The sequence below is a fragment of the Ostrea edulis genome, chromosome 1 (assembly GCF_947568905.1).
Source record: "Ostrea edulis chromosome 1, xbOstEdul1.1, whole genome shotgun sequence".
In the NCBI taxonomy this organism is placed as follows: domain Eukaryota; kingdom Metazoa; phylum Mollusca; class Bivalvia; order Ostreida; family Ostreidae; genus Ostrea; species Ostrea edulis.
Window position 1 is genome coordinate 75,472,899 of NC_079164.1, and position 25,663 is coordinate 75,498,561.

General features: G+C 36.0%; 1 protein-coding gene across 1 annotated transcript in view; it reads right to left on the reverse strand.

The window, feature by feature from the left end:
- LOC125681866 (von Willebrand factor D and EGF domain-containing protein-like) overlaps positions 1-25,663 on the reverse strand; it is a 45,242-nt gene that overhangs the window by 14,045 nt on the left and 5,534 nt on the right. The window contains exons 3-21 of the mRNA XM_056144438.1: positions 23,054-23,213; positions 22,532-22,798; positions 22,341-22,388; positions 21,970-22,223; positions 21,708-21,803; positions 21,453-21,591; positions 21,143-21,333; positions 9,794-9,870; positions 8,788-8,866; positions 8,475-8,675; positions 7,872-8,107; positions 7,630-7,762; positions 7,351-7,474; positions 7,068-7,243; positions 6,071-6,339; positions 4,340-4,445; positions 3,715-3,802; positions 3,480-3,607; positions 3,275-3,383 (exon numbers count right to left, since the gene is read on the reverse strand). Of these exons, the coding sequence (XP_056000413.1) occupies positions 3,275-3,383; positions 3,480-3,607; positions 3,715-3,802; positions 4,340-4,445; positions 6,071-6,339; positions 7,068-7,243; positions 7,351-7,474; positions 7,630-7,762; positions 7,872-8,107; positions 8,475-8,675; positions 8,788-8,866; positions 9,794-9,870; positions 21,143-21,333; positions 21,453-21,591; positions 21,708-21,803; positions 21,970-22,223; positions 22,341-22,388; positions 22,532-22,798; positions 23,054-23,213 (2,881 nt within the window). The remainder of the gene's footprint in view (positions 1-3,274; positions 3,384-3,479; positions 3,608-3,714; positions 3,803-4,339; positions 4,446-6,070; positions 6,340-7,067; positions 7,244-7,350; positions 7,475-7,629; positions 7,763-7,871; positions 8,108-8,474; positions 8,676-8,787; positions 8,867-9,793; positions 9,871-21,142; positions 21,334-21,452; positions 21,592-21,707; positions 21,804-21,969; positions 22,224-22,340; positions 22,389-22,531; positions 22,799-23,053; positions 23,214-25,663) is intronic.

Below are 25,663 nucleotides of genomic sequence, written 5' to 3' on the forward strand. Positions count from 1 at the left end.
TTAAAAGATGTTACAAGCAGATTTAATGCGAGGAGAGGATGCAATGTATCAACCAGAACTGTGAGTAGACGATTATTCGAAGACGGCTATAAAAGGTGTGTTGTTTCCAAGAAAACAACAATATCGTGTGTGAATCGGGAGAAAAGGACTACATTTTGTCGGCAAAAATTACACTGGACAGTTGAAAACCATTGGTCTTCCATCATTTTCAGTGATGAGACTAAAATTGAACTTGGTCGGGATAATAAAATTTATGTTTGGAGGAAATCAGATGAAAGATTACGCCCCGAATGTTTAGGACTACGCAGTGACAGAGAGACGCAATGTCGAGCTTCTGTTATGTTTTGGGATTGTAAATCTTACTATGGTGTTGGAACTTTAAAACATGAACAGTGATAAATATATTGAAGTTCTTGATGAATGTCTCTGGCCAGTTGTTGCGCGACACTTTACAAATCGCCGATGGATCTTTCAAGAGGACAATGCTCCTTGCCACGTATCTTTGCGCTCAAATCAGTGGAAGCAGGGCAATGATATCAGTACACTTCCATGGCCTCCACAGAGTCCAGACATTAACATTAATGAAAATGTCTGGAAAGTGTTAAAACTTCGGGTACAGAGACGGACAAATGAGATCCGAAATGCCAAAGACCTGGAGAGAGTTGTCCGTGATATTTGGAGTGACCTCCCTTTACATTATATTCGGAGTCTTTATAACACTCTTCCAAGGAGAATTCGCAGTGTGTTACGTACCCGAGGTCATATTACAAAGTACTAACTCCATTTGGTAAGTGAATTTTCTGTTATTGATACAAAACAGGCGCTTAGAATATTTCAGGTGTTATTGCGATTGACGTGACGGTCGGCCATTTTGCGAACTCATTTATGTCGTACTACTGTAGGTCCTCTGTACCCCTTGCTTGTCGTAAGAGGCGACTAAATGGGGCGGTCTTTCGGATGAGATCGCAAAAACCTAGGTCCCGTGTCACAGCAAGTGTGGCACGATAAAGATCCCTCCCTGCTCAAAGGCCGTAAGCGTCGAACATAGGCCTAAATTTTGCAGTCCTTCACGGGCAGTAATAACGTCTCCTTATGAGTGAATCATTCTCGAGTTCAACAATAAAAAATCAACCAAACACATAAGATTCAACACAAAATAAAGGCCTAATGCAGAAAGATCTCATTCAAACCACACAATATAGTGAAAATATGCATAAACTCTTTGCAAGTTAACCGAATTCAGTTTTATAGAACTACCGAATAGCTGAGCTCATTGTTTACAAAACAAAGTCAAAGCGATTTTCAGAAAATACCCGCATTTCCGAGAAGTCAAAATGAAAGTGCCCCGTTCTAGGGACGTTAAAAATTGTGTTCAATTGTTGTTCAAATTGTTTATTTAATAAATGTGTAAACTTTAAACCATTGTTGTTCTTCTTTAATTAAAATATCTGGACTTGTATACACACACCAATTTTCAGAAAATCAAAAGGAATATCAAAAGGAAAACAAAACGTTCACATGCTATCTCCTCAGATTTCACACCTGACCAGCTTGACCTCGCCACCTGGCCAGCTTGACCCCTACACTCATGGGCGACTTCGGGCGAAAATAACCCTGTGTACGGTATATCTTAATAATTTTGTTTAGTATAATTCCTTTGAATTGTTAACATAAACAATAAAGTGATATTTATTTCTGTTTACTTGTGGTTTTCCCATGTTATTAACAAGTATGTAATAGACATGATACAGAGTATCTTTTTCATATGGCACCCCAATAAACCCATGCCAAGACCCTGATATTAGCCCGATGTCCAAAGGTCGTATCATATTCTCCACATAATCTAATGATATAGTTGATCTGAAACAATTTTTATGTCACGATGGTCGAGTAACACAAAATAATGGATTGAGCATTAATCAAAAGGTCATTAACTTCCATTCCACCGCTGTCTGTGAGTATCCAAGATTCCTCCCACTCTTAGCCCTGTTTTTATATGGTGACGTGTGGGGAAGCGTCAGAGCAAAGTGAGATGCAGCTAGACGCAGATCTGAGACAACGCATGGTTATTCTACAAGTTAACCATAGAAATACTATGGTATCGCCATCTAAACGGATCCGGAATTTTTGTAGAAATCGAATGGGAAGGAGGCCACCAATTTCATTTATCTGTGATAGGGCCATGGAAACCGATATGACTTGGTAAACTTGTACAATAATCATCAGATTACTTAATCATCCTAGTATCTCGGAAGCTAGATCCACGAAATAAAGTTGTAAAAGTTAGGCAAAACTGAATTTCCACTTTTCAATGGGCTCCGCTCTGACCCTCTCCCCACATATCTCCAAATAACCATGATTTATTATATATAACAAAGTCAAAGCGTAAGACAAAATAATGTACATAGAGCAAAACATAAAGCGAAATCATGGTTAACCTAATCTACTTCTACGGTTTAAGTTATATAATAATTAATATATATATAATAATAAAAAAATAAAAAATAAAATGAAAAATTAGTATTAAAAGCACATTGCAATAATTCCTTGTTTGGAAAAATTTATGGTATGAAAACGGCCTAGACTGCGTGGCCTTGCTGCTAAAGGTTGCGTGCCCTCTGCCCTTCGTGAAATTTTCTAAAGTGACGCTTAACTAGAATTTGAAATGCCGAAGTAGGAATATTTATGAACGTTGATTGGATGATTAGATTGTTATGATTTGAAATAAGATAATTAATAAATATGATTGGTAGAAAGGGGGGTCCCCCTAGAGGGCGCAATCAATTGTCCCTATAGGGGGGGGGGGTGTCCTAGATAGATCGAAATAGTAACAAATGACACTAATAAAAGACAACATTTGATTGGTTGATAAATTTAGACGATAGGCATAGTTACCAAAAAGCGAATGGGGCAGAGAAGTGTAAATTAATAATCATTAAATTAATTTAATAGTATATCACAATATAAAATTGAGAGTGGGAGTCAGAGGAATCTCGGATTATACCAGTATGTCATTTTACGATACACTGTAACTATGTATTGATGCTTACTCCTCCTAGGCACCTGATCCCACCTCTGGTGTGTCCAGGGGTCCGTGTTTGCCCAACTATCTATTTTGTATTGCTTGTAGGAGTTATGAGATTGATCACTGTTCGTTATCTTCACCTTGCATTGATAGCAGCTTTTATGGGAGTGCAAAAATATTCAATAAATATGGCAATGTTTCGCACGGCGGAACAAGTTGAAAATCAGAGGATTTCAAACTGATACTTACCAGGATTGGACCAATGATTTTGCGATACTGAGGGATCACAGACTGTGTTGTGTTGTGTGTTTAAGTATCCTGACTGGTAACAATGTCCGTCAATCAAACACGAGTCTGTCTAGAAAAGTCAATTAGGAAACGTTAAGTAGTATTAAGAATGATGGATAATTGGATACACTTTGTGATAATTGTAAATCACCATGTTAATAACTACCTTAAGATTGCAGTGTCCTGTGCTGTCATAATGTTGACACACGGAATCATACACTGTGAACGTCTGTGCAGCGCTATAGGTGGTGCCATCTAGTGAGATGGATAAGTTATATTGCTGTAAAGAACTTCCTGCAACAAAACGAGGTCACTCTTAGGGACTGGTTATACGATAGCGCAATGAAACTAACACTCACCCCAAAACACACATATCGCTAAAACAAAAACCATGATGTCACCTTTGGATACATTGTGGACAGGCAGTGAACAAATGATTTCCCAGGCAGACAAAAGTTCAGCTGGTTGAACTTCCAGTGTTCCCGATCCCTATCAATACATAATAATGTTCATCACAACAGAAAGGATACCATACAGTGTTTCATATCATATCAACGTTAGCCTATATATCTCCGGAATGGAATCCATTGTTCTTAGGACATTTGAACTACTGTCAATCACTTACATTTCGCGAGAGTTTATTTCAGCGATCCTTGCCTTGTAAGATCTATTAACGAAATACCATTCATTTTTTTTCGAACGTTCAATTTTTAATTACCCGGTATGTCGAAAACAACAATCTTAACAGTAGTCTGGTTTTCGTTTTATGAAAGATCTTACAACTTAGAACAAACACTGTAACATTGGATCGATTCCTTCTCTTCGCTACTATAAGAAACAATTGATAAGTATGAAATAGAAGAAGTGATATTTGTGGGGGAAAATCATACCCAAGACAGTTTCATAGTTTCTTACATGATTATTGTCTTAGTCGCAAGTTCCTCTGTAAAACAAGCTCATGAACTAATAAATTCTAGCAAATAAAATCGTGAAAAGAATGATAAACAAACCAAACCAAAAACGTACTGTTGACAGCTGGAAACCACATGTCATATTTTCAGTTTCCATTACATTTTCTGCAATCACATTGGTCTGAACACATGGCCTTTTTCTAATGTCACACAGTCCGTTTCTTGCAATGAAAAAGAGCCAAATTAATTGCCAACGAGAATACATGTATATTTGGCATATTTCTACTTTGGCGTCATACAACAGTGAAACAAAAATAACGGTCACCTGAATATCACACAAATGTTGTGTGTATATATATAATGCAAGTGTGCATTTTTAAATTTTTGAAAACTGGATATATAACCAATACTCAGGTGACCAATAAGGTCTCTTGTTTAAAATATGTATCGCAAATATCACTTAGTTACTGAGCTGTGTCCCAGACGAGTATTTCTCTTTTTTATTAATCATTTTATTACTAAACATTAATCGTCAGTGCATTATCAAATATTATTCAGAAAAGAATTGGGAAACATTTTAAACCGTGATTAAATGGCCTCGATTCAGGGTCATGACACATCGTCCAGTCATAAGCAAGCTTTGTACAGCGTATGAGTTAGATGTTCCAGAGTAGAGCGTTTTCTGAAGATGTGATGTATATTCACTTGAGGAACCATAGAACCACAATCTGGAACCACTAACCCAGGAGTTTCGAAAATCACAATTTTCGTAGAAGCTGTCATATTCACTAAGTTTTTATGCCAGATGTGCCGGTCTATAAAGATTTTTCAATATTGAACAGTTTCAGCAGTACCCATAGGAGCAGCTAAGGACCATGAAATTCACATTTTTTGTTTTCCTATTCCCAGATATCTAAGAAAGGGACTTCGGTAAAATTATTTTGTCCATGCAGTTTTTAGAAGAAATCAAAACTGTTCAAAAGTTCATGACGGACAACAATGGACAGGCATGGATTGCAACAGGTCACTTGAGTAACTATAGAAAAAAATACATGTCACAGGATGAATGAGTACATGTTTAAATATAAGAGTATAATTTCAATATTATTCATCATATCATTACATTACACAGATGGATTTCCATCCCATTCATTGCAATGAACGCCGATTGGTGGGGAGAGCAGTGTGAAAGGTCAGTATATATACATGCACGATGAGAGTATGGGTGTGAGAATTTCTAGTGGTGTGATTGGTTGATATTTATTAGTTGTTTTGAGTGCGAGTTGTCTTACTGCTTTTGGTGCTATATAAGCAGGATTCGTGTCAAAACCCACAATCCGACCTCCTACCTGGACCAGGTGATTTAGTATTTATGTAAAATGAAATTTAGTTTACAACATAGTTTCGAGTTGTCGAAATATTAGGCAAGAGTTTGTATTTGCTCTATTGGTAAATATTAATCTATTACATTAAATTGTAGATATTTTGAAATAATTGTTTTGAATAGAAACGAACACCATGTGAATGATAGAGAGGGAGACTTGTGTACATTTTAATTCATCCTCCAAAATTGGGATTGGACTAAATAAACAGTATGTAGAAGCTACACAACTGCCTTGCGGTTTGTTTTTTTTTGTTTGTTTTTTTTTTTTTTTTTTTTTTTTTTTACAAATAATATTAGACAGTTACATGTATATTGTATGGGGAACTATAAAGAGAACTACAACGTGTATCATTTACGGACGAGAAAATACCGGAAATGTTTGCAATATTTTCCTGCAGAAGGAAACAACTGTTGTATAAATTGTATCATTTACTTTCGTCTTACATTGTTTTGTTTCCTTACCCCCTGATTTGAACGATGTTGGGCGTATCATTCAAGTTGACACCACAGTCCACAGATGTATATCCAGGATTGCAATTGCATTGGCCATAGATACATGTACCCCTGCGGCTACATTGGTTAGGACATGCATGGTCTGTCACGTCAAGAGGTGGAATCAGATCGCCATCCGGGTTCTTTTTATAATTGTTTATGTTCTTCATAACCTCGTTCTGGCATAAGCTGTCGAATGCTGACATTTGTGTCACAAGGAACATATCACTTCCTGAGGCCTATACTATAATGGAATAACATGATGGAACATGCTGGTCAATGTAAACTTTTAAATTAAATGAAGATTTTTGTTTGTAGTTTTACGTCCCATTCGAGAATCTTTTCCCCCGCATACACAGACATTACCAGTTGTAGGTGAAGTGCCGCAAATCTTGACCTATGTTTGGCACCCAAGGCTATAGCAGTCAGGGTCTCTTATCGTGCCAACACCTACTGCGATAGGGAACCTCCGTTTTTTAAGGTTATATCCGAAAGACCCGTGATTATCACTTTTAATTCCGAACATTTGGCAAAGGAACATTCACCACCAACATGTTAAATATTTTGATGGGATAGGGAATCGAAGCCGTACTTCCGGTTGCGAAGCGAACATCCTAACCATTTGGCTACCGCGATCCTTCTGAATGAAGCAAAAGGCAAATTCAAAGTGATTTAGCTTCCGCGAAGTTTTAAAATGTTAAATTGAAGTCTTTTAAGAGACTAAGAGACCCCCCTTGCAAAAATAATTTGTAAAGCCTTTCTAGGACCATCACATTACATGATACGCGTATTACGTTTTCAGCTAGGTTCCAGACCCTCAGTCCTAGTATCAATCTTTCAACAAAAGACTGCTTTCTCCTGACATTCTTTAAAACCTACTAAGCATATATTTAAGCACGATTGAATCTAACCTTTGATAACAAATTACTTAGTAAATTCCTCTACAGTAGAGGATGCTTTACAGTACCTTGACGTCTTCCATACAGGAGTCAAGCAGCGCGGTTTTATTTACCCCTGGCTCGTCATGACAACGTTCGTATAATGTGGATTTTTGTAATCCATCTTTACACATCTTTTTTGCTTGTGCCTCGTCTATTCCATTTACAGCGGGAAACACATCTCTGGGCTTGTAATTGAAATTATCTGGAAAAAGAAAGAACACATCATACGAGAATTGAATTGTTTTATCTATAATATTTCCACACCAGCAGCACAACGAAAAAGATGTTTGTGAATGGTGAAAAACGCACGTCTCTTCTGAATGATGATGTCATCTACAGGTTCTTCCCCATCAATGTCGTCATCCGAGTATCGTCGGTAGTGGTGTCTGTTAAGTCTGGAGATGTGTACAGTTTCACATTTTCCATTGCAGTTCTGTGAAATGCAGTTCATTTGTATGGTTTGTTCAAGTACGGTTAAAAGAGATTTTATACATACTCTAAGTTCTAATATGTGGAAGTACATGTATAGCTAAATAAAACAAGAAAAGGGTTTACCTAGAAAGACATGTATATATTGTAATAACCTACATGTTTATTTGGGTTTCTCGATGTTTTAGTGCAGTCAGTTCTACCATTACTACATGTGCAGTACGTATGTTGAGTGGAATAAAAAGGCTGGTAGCTCAAAACTTGGTTAAAAAGGCTTTCCGATGGTTTTATTCTACAAGAATATAGAAAATATGCACTGCAACATATTGGTAGTGAATGTATGTATACAATTTAGATCTTTCAAACTATGTCGTGTACAGAATAAATTTGTGGCATTTTACCGCCATGTTTCGGCGAACTCGGTGACATGACTGAGTGAGTAATGATGTCCGTCTGCTCCAAACAGATCATCGTGGGGGTCATCGTTCCAAAGACCACATATTCCTTGGCCACATCCTTTATTGTCTGGAGGAGCCTGGATATCTACATCAATTATTCCGTCCTTCTCGTGGGGGTGGCCTCGAGGACTCAAAACGTACGTACTGGCAACAACACGTGCACCGGATGGAAAGTTAATCTAAAATCCCATGAAAAATACATAAACTTATTGTCTAATGAAAGTAATCTAGATATTCACGAATAATAGATATGATTGTACGAATTTGATTTTAATGTCATATACATGAAGCTGGTTGTAATAGTTTTAGTAATGATATGACGTCACAAACGCGAATTTCCCACTATTTCCTTATAACGAACTAAAGATAAATATTTTTATAAGTCTATTTAGCTTCACAAGGTATGAGCGTTACACATATTTCTTACTTTGTGTATCTTGATTTTGAAATACAATAAACATTTTGGACCAAATTCGAGAAGAATGTTTAAAAAGAGGGTACCCATGACATTACAATGTATACAGAAAATGGAACGAACAAAAGTACAAAGAATTTTTTTCCACTTCTGTCTCTGTTTAATGTGGTTCCGTTGAGACCTCGTTCTGATAAGACTGTAACTTCCGGTACTGTGTGTTGGTTCCTTCGTTTCTCACACATGTCAATTTGTACAGCATCATTTCCTTCTCTAGCAACCAAAGCGCATATACAGGGATGGAAGTTTCCACAAGGCCAGGTCCTCACCTGTACCTAAGTTTTATCAATGGAATTATATTTATTTTATAACGGAATGTTTTGTAGATTGAATTGAAACTGGCGTGTATGCAAAATACCCGAAAGTCTGAATGATTGAACTTGTTACCTGGAGGCATTTTGTAGGATCACCGGCTGATTTACACTCATACAATGTTAATTCCCCCGTCACATAAACGTTGATGTTTCTGTAAATGATTTTAAGTATTTATAGTTGTAAGTGTTTGTGATTAACAGAATCCTTAATTGGTACGAGTGTGGGATAGGGAAATTCCACCGAGGGGACAAGATTCGCAGTCTAGGACGAGGCTTTGCCGAGTTCTAGAAAGTTAATCTTGTTCCAGAGGTGGGATTTCCCTATCCCACACGGGTAATGAAGAATTATTTTTCTCACATTTTACCTACAGTTTAGTGCATAAATTTAGGAGCTTTGAGAAAATCAAAATGCTCATTTGAACTTCGATGCAAAAACTAATTAGATAGGCAGAAAGAACATACCCGAAAATAGTTTACACTGTAAGTGTAAACTAAAAAACCCAAGGTTGTCCATCAGAAAGTATACTGCATTAAAATTTAAAGAAAACAATGCAAAATATTTTTATTTCACCGTGTAACGTAAATCTTCACCGTGTAACGTAAATCATAGAAAATATATGACGTCACAATCAAATGACGTCGCAGCAGTGTGAGACATATAGAATATCACACTCTAATGTTGATCTCGGACCTGGGATTGGCCCCGAGATCACTCGAGGGGCAATTCCAGGTCTGAGATCAACATTAGAGTGTGATATTGTTTATATCATATACCTAAAACACAACAAGTTGATAAACATTTTTTTTAAATGGGGGGGGGGGGGATATTGACCCAAGCATAAATACATGGTATACTGTACAACGATATTTGACTATTTTATTCCTTCAGTGAGTTTACTTTAATGGTTGTTTCCAGTACTATTGGCATTGTGAAACATGCTAAAGTCGAACTGGGTTTTGTAGCTACTAGGTATATGATATAGAAAAATTTCACATGGGTAAAGTCGATCTCACACTGGTGATAATGTGAGAAATAAACGTCCCAGTATACGCTTTAAGGAAATGAATCATTACAGTACCCCTTGTAGTCCATTAACTGCATGTGAGGATCTCCATGTGCATTGCAATGTCCATGATCACTGCTCACTGTCGTTACCTATGGGTAAAAGGAATCGGATTGTACCTCACCGTGGTTAAGATCTGCTTGTTCTAACCACGGGCACTGGAAGTTAATGTAAATATACAGCATGTGCATGTATAAAAAAGGAAGGGTAGGACACTCTTTTTGAGGCAAATTCGGGTTTGGGTTATTGTGGGCGCTTCTCAAACGGCCTGATGCGATGAATCGTTCACATATACCTTACTTTCAATATCTATACGGGTTCGTTCCTCTCCAATGCCGTTCCTTCGAAGAAAAAGATGTTTTTACACCTCCAAGTGCCTAAGAATTTCGCTAGACTGTCTTACTTCCGGTTTAATCGCACTGAATCGAAAGGTAAGTTCTGATTGGTCAATAATAAAATGAATTTAATATTTTTAAGAAACAGTTTATTTTGTCATGGTATGTATCAAACCATCTTCACAAGTCAAGGGTTATTGATTCGTTACCTCGCACTAACCCTTGACATCAGTCGCTATTTAAAAGTTGGGCTCGAGAAGAAGCATATGATTGGTTTGCAGCCTGAAGCTGCAAACCAATCAGACAACGGCTTTTATAATCGGTCGAAAACAAAACTAAACAGTAAACACGCATGGCGACGGCATTATAGTGTAGAATTTGTGGCCAATTAGTACAAGACAGATACCGTCGATTGATTTTCGGGAGTTCGTTTTGCTTGAAAAACAATTAGACGAGGTTTTGGAGTATGAGCCGAATGAAAATGATGGATTGTCGAAGTACGTTTGTCGACTATGTTTTAACAAATTAAACAAGTTGTCTAAAATTGACTATGAACTAAATAATAAACTACAACAATTAAAGGACGAAAAATATTAATTATTGATTGCGTTACGAAATAATTTAACACGCAATGATGTTGAAAAGTGGGGCGACTATCAGCGTCACTGCATTTTCCTCCAAAATAATGGGAACAACTTCGTAAGATAGCGATTTACCACTGCCGGTTTTAGTTCCAATAAAAACATCTTTTTCTTCTCTGATACATGATATCGAAAGCTTTTGGTTTTCAGTCAAATGATCGATTTGATGTTTTTCACATATCTTTTCGTCAACGGACGCCATTTTTTACTTTCTGTTTATTCCCTTACCAAACTTTCATCTGAAACAAGAAATCCCATTGGCTGATTTATTTTAGCGTATTGCGTCATCCTTTTTCTCGAGCCCAACTTTTAAATAGCGACTGATGTCAAGGGTTAGTGCGAGGTAACGAATCAATAACCCTTGACTTGTGAAGATGGTATCAAACGTTTGGAAAGAGTTCTTGTATTTAAATATGTTTTAGCCTTTTCGTAATTAAATGTACAAATAATGAAGAACATTGTAATACAGTTAAACAGGCATGATGAAATACTGGCCTCAAAACCATAAACTGAGAATATTCTTTAAAAGTCTAAATTTCAAATCCAGCTAACTTTTGAATTAATTTTCATAAAGAAATAAGATTTTCGGTATATGTTTGAATTTTTGATAAACCTGCATTTTTTTTAAACATCTGAGCTAGATAAATCTTGAGATATAACTGATCAAAATTTTGATTAAGTCTATTCTCAGTTTATGGTCTTGGGCCCTGAATGATTCATGCAAGAATTTAAATCAGAATCAATACAATTCAAATTGCACAAAGGGTATACATTCACACAAAGCAGGTATTAATTAAAGTAATTCCACCCTCCTGTGATGTCATCAGATTTTGCCAAATCAAGGATATATTTAGATTTATGCATGATAGGAACATAAATTTGTTGGAGTCTTTTCCTTTAGTTATTGTAAAAAATCTTGTTCAGATAAAATATTTCAAAAGTTATAGATGAATAATTAATGATACGTTTCAAAATATTGAATCCAAGGGCAATAACTTGGTTTCTATTGATTTCTTTATCAAGTCTACTATGCGATGAATTCCTTTATTTTTTGTATATTTTTGTGAAGATACAGTTTCATGCAATTGTTATGAATGCTACTATATCATCATAAACAGTTTGTATGGAATGTTGATAATGCTGTTTAAGAAAAATTGCAATTTTTTGAAGGTGATATATGATTCTGTTTATGTACGTTTCATGATATCTTAAAAATCGTGATGACCTATGTATTTTATTTGATAATTTGTTAGTTTTAACTCTAATAAATGGAAATGAATACACATTTTAAACTTGTATCAGATAAAACTGCGAGTATGGAGTTACCTTAAGTACATGTATAATATTTGATTGTAATAATAAGTCTGAATTAAGTGACACATGTTATCTAATCCATAAATACATGTGTAGAAAAAATAATTCTCAGGATAATTATTACTTCATCATTTTCATGATGGTATTAGAGACTAGTGGTTAAGTACATGAGCCATGCTTGTTTTTATACTTCAAATATTCTAAATTAAATCATTATTTCAGAACCAATAAGAATGACATTATAAACTCTCCTCTTCAATGACTTTAATCCCATCAATTTGAAAACTTTAAGACAATTGCCTTGTTTTACAGTACACAAAATGAGACAAATGTGCTTGAGTTCAGGCAGTTTAAGTATTTTTACAAATATTGCAATACCAATCAGCATTAAACTCCTCTTCATCCCCATCAACCTGTAAACAAATAAAGTGATACCATGTATCACATATGTCACAACAAACACACTCATCGACACATTGCTTGTCACATATTCCACACATGTACACATCACTCAACTCCTGGTCTGCAGTTTTTTGTTTCTTCTTCCCTTTTGCTACTTGTTTCCTCTTTCTTTTCATGTCTCTGTTACAGGTTGGATTAGATTTTTGGATGCTGCCTTCTATGGATTAAAATTCATAAAATTTATCTGATGATAATGAACAATATGTATTTTTTAAAATCACATATCAAACCCTGGTACTCCTTTTAAAGAAGAAATTTTTTCATTAATATTTTAGCAGTAATTTGACAATATGCCTGTTTTAATAGTTTCATTCTATGAACAGGTGTACATCAGTTTCAGTGTATTGAAATTAGCATTGATTTACACCTACAGTGAGATTTCAGTGAAAATTAACTTGTGTACTAGAATATGATAGTGCAATTAGTTAACATAATTAAACAAATCAAATTGCTGCCCATCAATCTGTGGGTCTCTATATTTTAAGAGAATAAAATCATTAGATAATGCAATACAGAATTTGAATTACCTCCCCCTGATGGGCGTGGACTGACATCTTCAAGTGATGTTGATCGACTCTGTGCAGAGGATGTTTCTTTAAATGTGACTTTCTCTACTGCTTCATTAGTTAGAATTGCAGAATTAGGCATTTTATCTTGGTCTTGGATTGATTTTTTTAAAGATGCACATAACTCATTTTTTTTTTCATCCTGTTTGAAATACTCAGATTATATGCTTTACATAGCTGCATCAGATTTGATTTGCTAAACAATTCTAAGAAACTGTCATTATCTAACAACTCGCTCTGGAGACGCAAATGAGATTTTAACTTGCAATCGCTTCTATCAACAATGATAAAATTGAAGTCCAGCTTCTGTTTGTTTGCTTTGTCTGTTCGCATACGGATCTGTTTTCTGTGAGCCTCTTCTTTTTGTACTCTTAGCTCTCTTTTGTATTCCTGGCGGAACTGTGCTGAGGACATTTTGATATATTTTGTAAGGACTTCAAGGTAGATGTTTTCAAGGCTTTCTTTGTAGTCATTAACTTTCATTTCATCCTCGTCATGAAAGAGAGTCAACCAAGCATTTGTTAAGTCCTTACTTTCCTGTAAACTAGAGTAGATGTAACTGTAAAAGTTCTGTCCATACAAGTTCAAATTTTCAAATGTTTCCAGCTGTTGGATTTGTTGGTCTAAATCTAGGGAAAATTGAAATCCGTCATCCGTAATGCAAGTCAGATTCGAAAGAGCGGTTTGCTTTCTCTGAATTTCAGATAATGATTCTTGATCTTTAGAACTTTTAGCTAAGTAACTCTCATCACCTGCAAGCTGACCAAGGAATCATTTCTCTGTCTGTTTTGTTCACCTGCAATTTTACAGATTTTTTGTATAAATTGCTTGTGACAAAGGATTTCTTTCTGCGTCTGATTGTGGCAACGCACCATCCACCTATGTATCTTGTGTTTGCTCTGCTTCCTTTTGACTGTTGAACCTTCTAAACTTTAACCTTTGCTGTTTCTCTTGCTGTAATATATACTGGTTCAGAGGCCTTTTGAACAATAATGGACCGCAACTTTTGTAATATGCCAAAACATACACGATAATGTGCTTTTGATGGTATCGCACAGTGAAATAATTTTTTTCACTTCATTTTGGTAAGAATTGTGGCCACTGAATAATGTCACTTTCTTAAAAAATGCTGTAGTGTGTTTGTTTTCAATTTTTCCATCCTTTGGAATAGGATCTTTGAAATAGGACTGTAATTTGTCATAAATGTTATTGCAAAAATGCATTACGACTCCGTAGATCTGATAAACAGGTGTTTACATTCCTTTGTTCATCTGAAATTGGCTCTGTGTATTGAATTCCATCCATGATACAATCCATGTTGACACCATCTGGTATGGGATTTTGGCAAACATGAGCCTCTAATTCTCTCTCCTCCAAACCCTGCCATTCTTCATCCCAGTTGCTGAAGAGATTGTCCATTAGATTAACATCTTCTACTTCTTTTCTCAAAGTTTGATCCTCATCATTCTCGGATTCCTCATCTTCAGTATTTGTGTCTGCTGAGAAAGGTTCTATAATCACTTTATCCAGGAGTGGTGACATTTTGCAGCATGAAAGGTCAGGAAGAATGGGCAAGAATGGGTTGGAATAAAACTTGTAAACATCTCCTTTATGCTGTTTGACTAAATGTTTGGAGTAGTTTAGAATCCGAAGTCCTTTAATGCTTCTGCACTTCCACACTGCTACCTCTATTTGGCCTGGATTAGTCATATATCGACAGTCAATTTCAACGCGATCCAAAGTTAGTCCCTGTGCCTTATGAATAGTCATTGCAAATGATAGCTTTAGGGGAATTTGCCTGCGACATGCAATGTCTCTTCCCCTCTCCTTATCATAAATGGTAAAATTGTACGGGTAAATCTTTGCATTTTTCTTTGTTTGAGGAAAGAAAACTTCCACATAATTCTCACCAAAACCCTTCACTTCTCCGCACTGACCATTCACTAGTGATGTAGATAAATTTACAAGCAGCATCACAGGAGCATATATTTTTAAATGAAGTTTCTGTGCAATGCTTGAAAACTGTGTTAGTTTGTTGGCATCTCCTGAGTCTGTTGCCTTAAAAATCTTTATTTCACCTGTAAAACAACACAAAAGTAAAATAATGTTACCATATACCAATTTAAATTTTATAATTTATATATCCTTAGAGCATATTTAAAGATTTTTCATATATATTCGCATGTAAAACTTTGATCTCTATTGTGATCCCAACCTACTCCCGCGGGCCATAATTTTTTTTTTCAAAATTGAATCTGGACTAGGTCAGGATGCTTTCATGTGAATGTAAACTTTTCTGGCCCAGTGATTTTTCATTAGAAGATTTATAATGATTTTCCCTACATATTTGTATGTAAAAATTGATCCCATATTGTCGCACCATCCTACCCCCGGGGGCCATGATTTTTACAAACTTGAATCTACACTATGTCAGGAAGCTTTCATGTAAATTTCCGCTTTTCTGACCCAATGGTTCTTGAGAAGATTTTTAAATGACCCCACCCTATTTTTGCATTTTTGGGATTATCTCCCCTTTGAAAGGGACTTGGCCCTTCATTTGAACAAACTCGAAAACCCTTCACCCAAGGATGCTGTTGGCAAAGTTTAGTTGAAATTTGCCCAGTGGTTCTGGAGAAGAAGTCAAAAATGTAAAAAGTTTACGGACAGATGACGGACAACAGGCGATCAGAAAAGCTCACTTGAGCTTTCAGCTCAGGTGAGCTAAAAAGTATACTGGTATATGTTTTATCAAGTTTTTCAGCCCACAATGTTGAAGAGGAGAAAAATTAACGTGAATATATGCATAGCTCAATGGTAATAAATAATGGAAAGTCTATCTGGAAAAGAGATTTTAGGGAGGCGGGGCTATGTCTCCCTTGCATTTTCAGTTTTACTGTAATGAATTAACGTTGTTAAAATAAATAAATAAATAACAATGTCTTTTTGGACACTTACTGGTTTGATAGGAAGAGTTGTATTTATGGAGCCTGTCCACGACATATAATTGTGTGGAATCCCCCCTTACCTCAAGCCCCTTCCCCACCAACACCCTTCAGTGTAAACGAAATATAAAAAAATATTTTAAAAGTGTTTCATTTAGGAGAGCATTTTCTTTCTGGTTAAAAATAATTTCTGAACCCACCGGTGATAATCATTTCGTATATAACAATCCAATTTAAATTCAAATTAATATTCTGTTTCAGGATTTTGGAAAACATAGAAGATACGATTGGCAAAATATTTTCTGATGATATATCCAAGAAATCCGGCATTCCGAAGTCTGACAAGCTTGTTGGTAAACTGTTGTTGAAGGGTTTTAAACACATAAAAATATCTAAAGTCTACAGGAATGGCCATAGAGTTACCTGCTATTCAGGTGTATTCTGGAATTGCAGACCTTCAAATGAAACTATCTTGTGGCAAGATGTAACAGACTTACTACCGAAATCTGTTATGGTCCTTCACCAGGATTTAGAATTGATATCAATTGGCTTAAAAAGCAACACATACTGTAATGGGAGCTTCATTATGAAAGAAGTTAATTTTCTACGACAAGAAGATGATTCAAATTCATGTACTTGGCAACTGAAAGTGCGTGGACAGAAAGTTGATTTAAATGAACTGTTCATTGACAATAAAGTTCAATCACTGAATGAAAAAAGCCTAAAACAAATTTTGAAGATTGTTGAATGTATTGAACTATGTAGAGGATTTAAATACAACTATTGCATACCTTTTGAAAGCAAACAAATCATTCAGGAGAAAGTTAGTGTAAATGAATGTTCGATGAGTTCATCTGAGTTACAATATCGCTCAGAAAGATGTCAGCAGGTAGTTTCTTTCATCAGCCAGAGCAATTACTTTTTGTGTAAAAAATGTCAAAAATTGAAGTTGCGGCAAAAACAGAAAAAGAAACCAAAAGAGTTGACAATGACAAAGAAAATATGTGTTGCAAGCCTAATATCGTTATCCATTCCAAAGGAGATGACCATGCATTATCTTGTATGAAAGAATGTTCCGTCCCTAAAAACTTTCAGAGAAACCGATTTGTGATAAAGATGAAATTTTTGTTTCAGAAAGTGACCATGCAGACTTATCAAATATATTAGAATAAGTTTTTCCAAATGCATCTGACAAAATGAAACTATTCTTAAAATCACAACATGAAATATTGTGTTCAAAATCACCACAGGCTAGACGCTGGAACAAAGATGTTGTGAGTTTATGTCTCTCTCTTTGGATAAGGAGTCCTAAAGCATACCAGACTCTGTTAGAAAGCAATGTCTTAGTGTTGCCATCTGGAAGGCAACTCAGACGATACAAGAACTGCATCCCACAAGAACCAGGAATCTGTGACACCACCCTAAGGTGGATGTATGAATCTGCAAAGGGACTTAAACTACCTCCAAATGGATGGGTAGGTGGATTGCATCATGATGAAACCAAAGTACAGCAAGATTTGGTGGTGGAGATGAAAGTTGGTACACCTATTATAACTGGTTGGATTGATTTAAGTGAGGAGGCTCAAAACATGAGAGTAATGAAAGATCAAACAGTGACTCGGCAACTTGCAAGTGAAGTCATACAAATTACATTTGTAGGCTTCACAGGATTCCGGTTCCCTATATGCCATTTCCCAACTGGAGGAATTAAAGCCTCGGAACTGAGCATCATAATATGGAATGTTATTGAAAAGCTTAGTGACTGGGAATTTCAGATAGATTACTGTAAACGTATTATATTTGGCGTGTACGATATTTGGCGGAAATCGTTTTGTCAACAAGTTAGCGTAGATTTGATTTAGCGCATTCCTGAATTACTTTAAACATCTAGACTTACGGATGGCATTTAGCGATGTACTTAATTTAGCGGAAGCTGCGTTCCGCCAAAGGCTCTAAATAGAATACACAGCCAAATGTAATACATTTACAGTATATTATGCAAGATGGCGGCGAAGAGAACAGGAGTTTTATGAACCTCCACTTCAATGGAAACCCAAGAGACACTCACTATGGAAGCCTTTGGTTTATCCACTGACAACAATATTCCATACTCAAGATTTTTCTCACAACATGAAAAAACTAAGAAAAAGTATTCTCAAAAGTGGAGATATTAAAGGGGTACACACAAGAAAGTTAACACTCCATGGAAATTTCATTGTATGGAAGCAGTGGGAAATGGCTGTGGAATGGGATAGAACAGTAAATGCACGGAGGATACATCATAAGGTAACAGATTCTCACTTACACCCAAACCTTGCTGAAAAGATGCGCAATGAGTTGGCAGAGACCATGCTTGACTCTGAAATGTTCAACCTTATGAAATCCTACCAAAACTGTCTATCAAATGCTTCTGTTCTTGATGGGGCCATTGAACTTCTAGAAAACACAAGTTCTTTAATAAAATATTCAGGGATAAAGCACTAGTGACGTCAATCTCAGACCAGCGCCTTAGTCGTCTGAAAGAAATTCTTCAGTGGTGGCAAGGTTGGCAAAAAGAAGTCATGGACTTAAAAAATGAATCTAAGCATAAAATGCTACCATCAAAACAGTGTGTGGAGGACATAGAGAACATGTTGCTCAGTTTCCCTGCTATTTGTCAGCAACACCTAGATATGATCCCTGTGGCCAGCATTAAACCATCTAGGTTTAACAATGACATTGCAGAAAATATATTTTGTCAAGAGAAAGGAATGTTTAATGGTAGCAATAGTAATCCAACTTATGCAAATTATTGTAAAACGGTTAATTCTGTAGTACTAGGGCAGTCTTTAAAGTCAAAGGCCAGGAAATCAAATGCTGGATTAGAATCTGCAAAATGTTTTTCCATATCAACAAACCAACCAGTGCTGAAAAAATGTAAAATGTCACCCAAACAGAAGAAGAAAATGGCATCAAAATTGAACAAGCTGCCAATAAAATTGCCCCGACTTTAAAATCCATAAGATTTATATACAGCGGACATGTTTTGACATTAAAATCAATGTTTTAGCTTTACTTCACATTTGCATTATATTTACCTTTCATATCCATCAAACTGTCTGAATTAAATTTCTCAACATCAAAATTCCTGGCAAATAACTTTGTTGGTGGATTTCCAGGTGGCAGGTGTCTCTTCATTCGTTTTAGGAAGTTATCAGTATCATCTTTGATACCACCTCTGCTTAGTTGATGAACAGCTCTGACTAAAGTATCTATTTAATAAAGTAATTTTTTGTAAATGATTTCAATTTATAATGACATAAAAAATAGTAATGATAAATCTACAGGACCATAGGAAGCACTGTCAGTTCTTCTCTCTCTCTGTGTGTGTGGGGGGGGGGGGGGTGTTACAACAAAACATTTTTAGTTTTTGGGCACTTTGACAAGTGGGGAAAAAATAAGGCAGTCAGACATTATTTTTCATTGGGCATGAGCATAAGTAACTTTGTTTTCTATAGTATACAGTATATCTGTTAAATTATTATGGCCATGATATATTATTATGAACATTTGCAAATGAAAAGGGTAAAGGAATTTTCTTAATGGAATGAATATCTTAAATATACAATGGTCCCAACGGAGGATCAAGAAATTAGCAGTTCAAGCCCCCATTATTTTTAAATATATAAGTTTGGTTATTTTACACCTTGTTATTTCAAGTATTCGAATCTGATTTCATCCCTGAATTCATATACAAGTATCCCAAATTGAAAGGGGGGGGGGGGGCTGGTATGTTCTTTCAAGTCAATTACTTATCATTTTATATTCCTTATAGTTGGAAGAGAAATACTGATGTTGAAGATGGTCTAATTAAACCATTTATAAAACTTATTAAAATTTCCCCTAATGTGATGAAAAAACAAAACATGACTTGCCTTCGGTTTGTCTATGTACTTTCTGCAGTACAAATCTATGGAACTGCTTAATTGCAAGGAATATGTATTCACAGTTGTCACCGTATGAATTTGGTACTGGTTTAAGTTGATAAAAGTCACCGGATAAAATAACCTGCATACCTCCAAAAGGTATATCATTGTTTCTCACTGCCCTACATAGTGCATCAATGTTTGTGAAATTTGTTAGTGACAACATTGACACTTCATCAATGAAAAGAACTTCAGTGTCAATAATCTTTGCCTTGACTTCATTATAGTTGTCATCATCACAAACTTTCTGGATAAGTTGCGTGAGATGGTATCTACCATCCTGTAGTCCAAAAAAACTATGAACAGTAGAAGCCTCGGGTAATATAGTACTTGCAATGCCTGTGGCTGCAGTTATTTTTTTATTTTTTCCAATCATTCTTAAGTTTATAGTACAGTTTTTTAATTATGAACGATTTTCCTGTCCCTGCTTGACCCGATATTATAATAATGTGGCCATTTTCCACAGCATGTTCAATCTCATCTGTCAAATCCATCGTTTTACACCTTAATTTCCCGGGAAAAGTCACGTTTGTTTATGTTTATTACATTGACCAATCAGAACTTACCTTTCGATTCAGTGCGATTAAACCGGAAGTAAGACAGTCTAGCGAAATTCTTAGGCACTTGGAGGTGTAAAAACATCTTTTTCTTCGAAGGAACGGCATTGTAGCGGAACGAACTCGTACAGATATTGAAAGTAAGGTATATGTGAACGATTCATCGCATCGGGCCGTTTGAGAAGCGCCCACAATAACCCGAAACCGAATTTGCCTCAAAAAGAGTGTCCTACCCTTCCTTTTTTATACATGCACATGCTATATATTTACATTAACTTTCAGTGCCCGTGGTTCTAACGTGATGCGACTGCATGTATATCTATTTATACTTCGAGAAGAAACAAATATCAGATTTGTAAAGTTCGAATTTTACCACATATACACAGAGTAGTGTAAGGATTAATTATTTTACTAAAGTTTAGAGTAATTTATCGGTGAGCTGTTTCAGTTAAGAATAACAGGATAAGACATGAATTACATTATTTCTCTAAAGTTATCATTTAAACTCTACCATAAATGAAATTTAAACATACATGTATTTAAATCACAACACAGTCAGAGTAAAAGTACGTATGTGCTTACATGAACAGGCGGTACATTGTACCCTGTCCATACGAGGTGATTGAAATCGGTAATCGGCTTGAATGAAATTTCGTGTGTCCTGGTTCCATCGCTGACGAAGTCTTTAGTTGCTATCACCTTGAATGATCCCAAATATTTACCGGTCACAGGGTCCAGTTTGATGTCATAGTTACAGGTTGAAAACATGGTATCTAGATCAGATATTCAAAAGTCAAATATACAGAAAACTGTAAAAATGATGGCCGTCTCATTCCCGAATTTCTTTTTACAATTCTTTTGGGCCTGAATTCCTAGGGAAAATTGAAATAACCTTTGGTATGAGTATCCAGACTGAAGGTTATCTTGCACTCTTCAATATGTGCCGTATTACACGGAATTGGAAGTGTGGATTCTACAGTGACCATCTTCTCTGGACCCTTCTCATCCACAACAATTCTCTCTGTAAGGACCTACATATACATATGGCAGCGTCTTTAATCCAATTTAAAAGAAGTATTCAAACTGGTTTAAACCAGTTAAACTATAATACAGAATCGCATTTCTCATGATTTCCTTTACAATATACCTTTATTCCACAAAAGTACCCATCACTTGTGATACTATCACTACATGTCTGTATATGGGATGTGTTTGTGTAGTAACTACGGACCCTGCACTTCAACTGAAATTCAAAAGCAAAAAAAAAAAAAAAAAAAAATGCAAAGCCCAAACAATTTAATTAAAAGAAGGGCTGAAATATATAGTTTACTTCGAAATTTCTACCATAACTATTTTCATTATCATTTTCAATGAATGTTCTCGTCACAGCACTGAAAGAGCTGGCTCACCGTTTTACCGAGGTTGCCCTTCAGCGTATTGTAGTCCAGGTACGCTGTTCGAGAATCACCAGTTAAATGTTCAACAATCTGAGCACCAGTGTTGGGATTTACCAATTTTTGGCCATCAACAGTCCATATGACTTCGAATCCGACATCTGGTTGGCCGATAGGGTATTGCACCTCACACGGAAATCTGACCGTTGAATTCGATACTACTTCCGGTTTACCAAGGACAGGAAAGTTTGTCATCTTTGGGTAAGGATCTGTACAGAATAGTTATCATTGTTTTGAATTGTTCATTATTGATCATTATCACCAAACAAATTTCGTAGTAATTTAACAGGATAGAATCCTGTATATGGAGTAAAGTACCACTATACCTTTGTATTGTCCCCCAACGTTGCCCGTGTTACACGAGTAAGTCTCCCCTATATAAAATGCAAAACGTAGAATCCACCAGTCTTGGAATCATATTACAGACATAATGATACTTAAATAATAGTTTGTTGGTCACGAATTAATGTCTTCTTTTGAAGTACCGATGTAATTTCCTAAGTCTTCGTATAATTACCTGCGCAGTACCCAGATGGGCAAAATGGCGTCGGTTTTAGGTAATACACATAAAAGGTACCGCTGTTTTTTACCCTTATATCCATTGTGATATCGCAGCAAGAAGACTTATTGAGGGCGAGTGTAATGCAGCTCTCTCTGTGTACAATCCCATCCCCAACAGAAGGCAGACTTCCTTTCATCCAAACAGGAAACTGCGTGCCACAGTGGTACGCCGTGACACAGTGTGTGGGGATCGTGTCATTCCCGCCATTGAATACATACCAACCTGTTACATGGATACGGTGTGATGGAGATTAAATAAAACACATGCACTCCACATCAACGAAGACTAATGAAATAATGTCCAATTTGACGTTAGAAGTTTTTGATTACTCTAGTCTACTTTTAAACGAATAATGACTTAGCCGAAGAAAACTGTAAGACTCGGGTGAAATCCTCCTGAATTATATATTTCTTGAACTTATTTTGCGGAAGCTTCAAAGACGTGAAAGATCGACGAATCTATTTCAGAGCATATTACCTTCTGTTAAGTTGCGGTCGCATATTTTGCCATCAGTTGATTCCGGCTGAAATAGTGCGCTTCTGTGAGGTTCGTCAATTGGCTTATTGTTGCCATGGAGACATGGGTCAAGGGCTGGATAAGCAAAATGAAAGTCAGGAGTTTTTAACAATCTTTGTGGCTGAATATTATTATTATTATGCATTAAATTGGGTACGTTTTTATGGAGGAGCTAAAACTTACCAACGACCAAAGGTAGAAATAGTAGTTGAAAACCAACCATTTTGATCAATGCCTGTTCTAGGTCATATGATCGATAAGAAACGTTTGGAGTCAATGTCAGAAGACAATCATTTCACTGAGTGCATTACGACATGCAATGAAACATTGGAGATAAGCGAGTGACCTTAATGCATTCCGGTAGATATCGAGACTCACCGGTGTATCCCGAAAGCGGTGGTCGGTAGGTTGTAAATTGTTTAATTAAAGTCCCGCTCGAGATTTTTGTTTACTAATATGGAAACGTCACCATTGCCGGTGAAGGGCTGCAAAATTTAGGCCTATGCTCGGCGCTTGCGGCCTTTGAGCAGGGAGGGATCTTTATCGAACTACACCTGCTGAGACTCAGGACCTCGGTTTCTGCGGGTCTCATCCGAAGAATCGCTCAGTGTTATTCTATCTATCAAGCAATCTAAGTGAAAGATGTTTTCTCTTGGTGTGAAGTATTTTTGTTATTGGTCGATATAGATATGATAAAGAAACATTATAGTATTTGCTAAATTATTGGTCAGGTTAACGTGTCACGTCGCATAAACGAGCAATTTGCTAGCTATTGAATAGGAGGTACATGTAGACAGTTTTGATATGTATTTTTTGATTAAGCTGTTTGTGTTCCTTATCATATAACATCCTATACAACCAACACACCAAACCTCCACATGTACACATATACGATATTCAAAAAATAGGTCTCTACCTTTGTTTATCTCTTTTTTTATTTTTTAGAACTTTTTGACAATGCTTTCGAGTTTTGTTCATGTAATACTGTATCAGTTCCTTTGAGAATTTGTTTTATTCCAAATTTTACTAAGAATTTGTTTTAAATCAAGAAAGAATACAAAAGCAAGTGGTTCATTCTTAATAAATGGTAAAAGGGGATAGGTGTGAACACCAGTAATGCGTTTCAGTATACTCGTCAATGTAGATTTTTATTACGTTTGCGACTGTAAAATTTGAAGTTAAGATAACTTTCTATAAACAAATTTTTTTTTTTTTAAAAAGAAATGACGATTATATAAGTAAAATAAATAAATTTAACCACATGGAATGTTAATTTTTGACCACGATTTTTCAACAATGTTTGATACAATGGGAAAATTTGGTATAGAGTTATAATGGAAGGGGCTATATATCACAATTTTTTAACACCTTAGAAATATATAAGTACCCAATATTTCCGGAATTTAATAATCGTACTAATTACAATCAGAATAAGTAAAAAAAATATATATATCAACCCATGTTTGTAGCAAGTGTCCTTAATTGTTATCGCCTAATCGTTGATGGTCACAGCGAGAAAAAAGGAGATGTGTTTAGCAGTACAGTACTGGTATTTATAGTACTAGTCTAGTAATCATTTAGCCGTATAATTCTGACTGCGATTTAAACGTACTAAAAACTGGTTGCATAAATCGTTGCTATACAAAACTAATTATTATTCAGTGAATAATCAATTGATTATGTATGACATCACAAACACAGGCTTTTCCGCCATTTTTCTTTGACATACATGTAATCAGTATAAACGGAATTGCTATTTTCAGTACCTGCTTGACTTCAGAAAGTAAGGGTCACGTAAGTCGATCACGAATAAGATTGACAAATACGTAATCTTTATATGTGAATATTACACGTGTCCCATGATTTCAATACTTGATGACTGAAATGTTGGCATTTTTTTTTTTTTTAAGATAACGCACAATATCATCAACTTTGTGACGTCATATTCCAGAGGAGGAATCGGTTTTGAGACGATGCTATTTTAATTTCAGTTTCTTTAACGTTGTACATATTCAATTTCAAAGAAATCAAAGAATAGAACAATTATATTTTGGAACGCAATTCGCAGTTCACTATTCGCAATTCAATAGTGAACTGCATTCTAGAACGCAGTTCGCAATTCAAATGTATATATCCATAAAACAACACCGCACTGGAATTATAAGAATGGGGCGCCAGTTACCAAGCCCAAACACTGTGAAGAAATGGTGACGGTAATCTCTCTAGTTACATGTACGGAGATCCACCCCCTCCAATTTTTATGCATAACGCATTACACTTAGTGAATAAACATTGGGTTCGGAATCATCAAAGACCCTTACCCCGGGGACTGAAATTTTGGGGATAAGGTATTAGTCGTCCACTGCCACCACCAAGAAGAAAGGGTGATGGTACTCTCTCTACTTACTGAGATCCGCCCCTCCATTTTTTATGCATAACGCATTACACTAAGTGAATATACATCGGGCTCGGAATCATTGGAAACCCCTACCCCGGGGACTGAAATATTGGGAGTAAAGTTTTAGTGGTCCACTCCCACCAATGTGACGAAATGGTGATGGTATTCTCTCT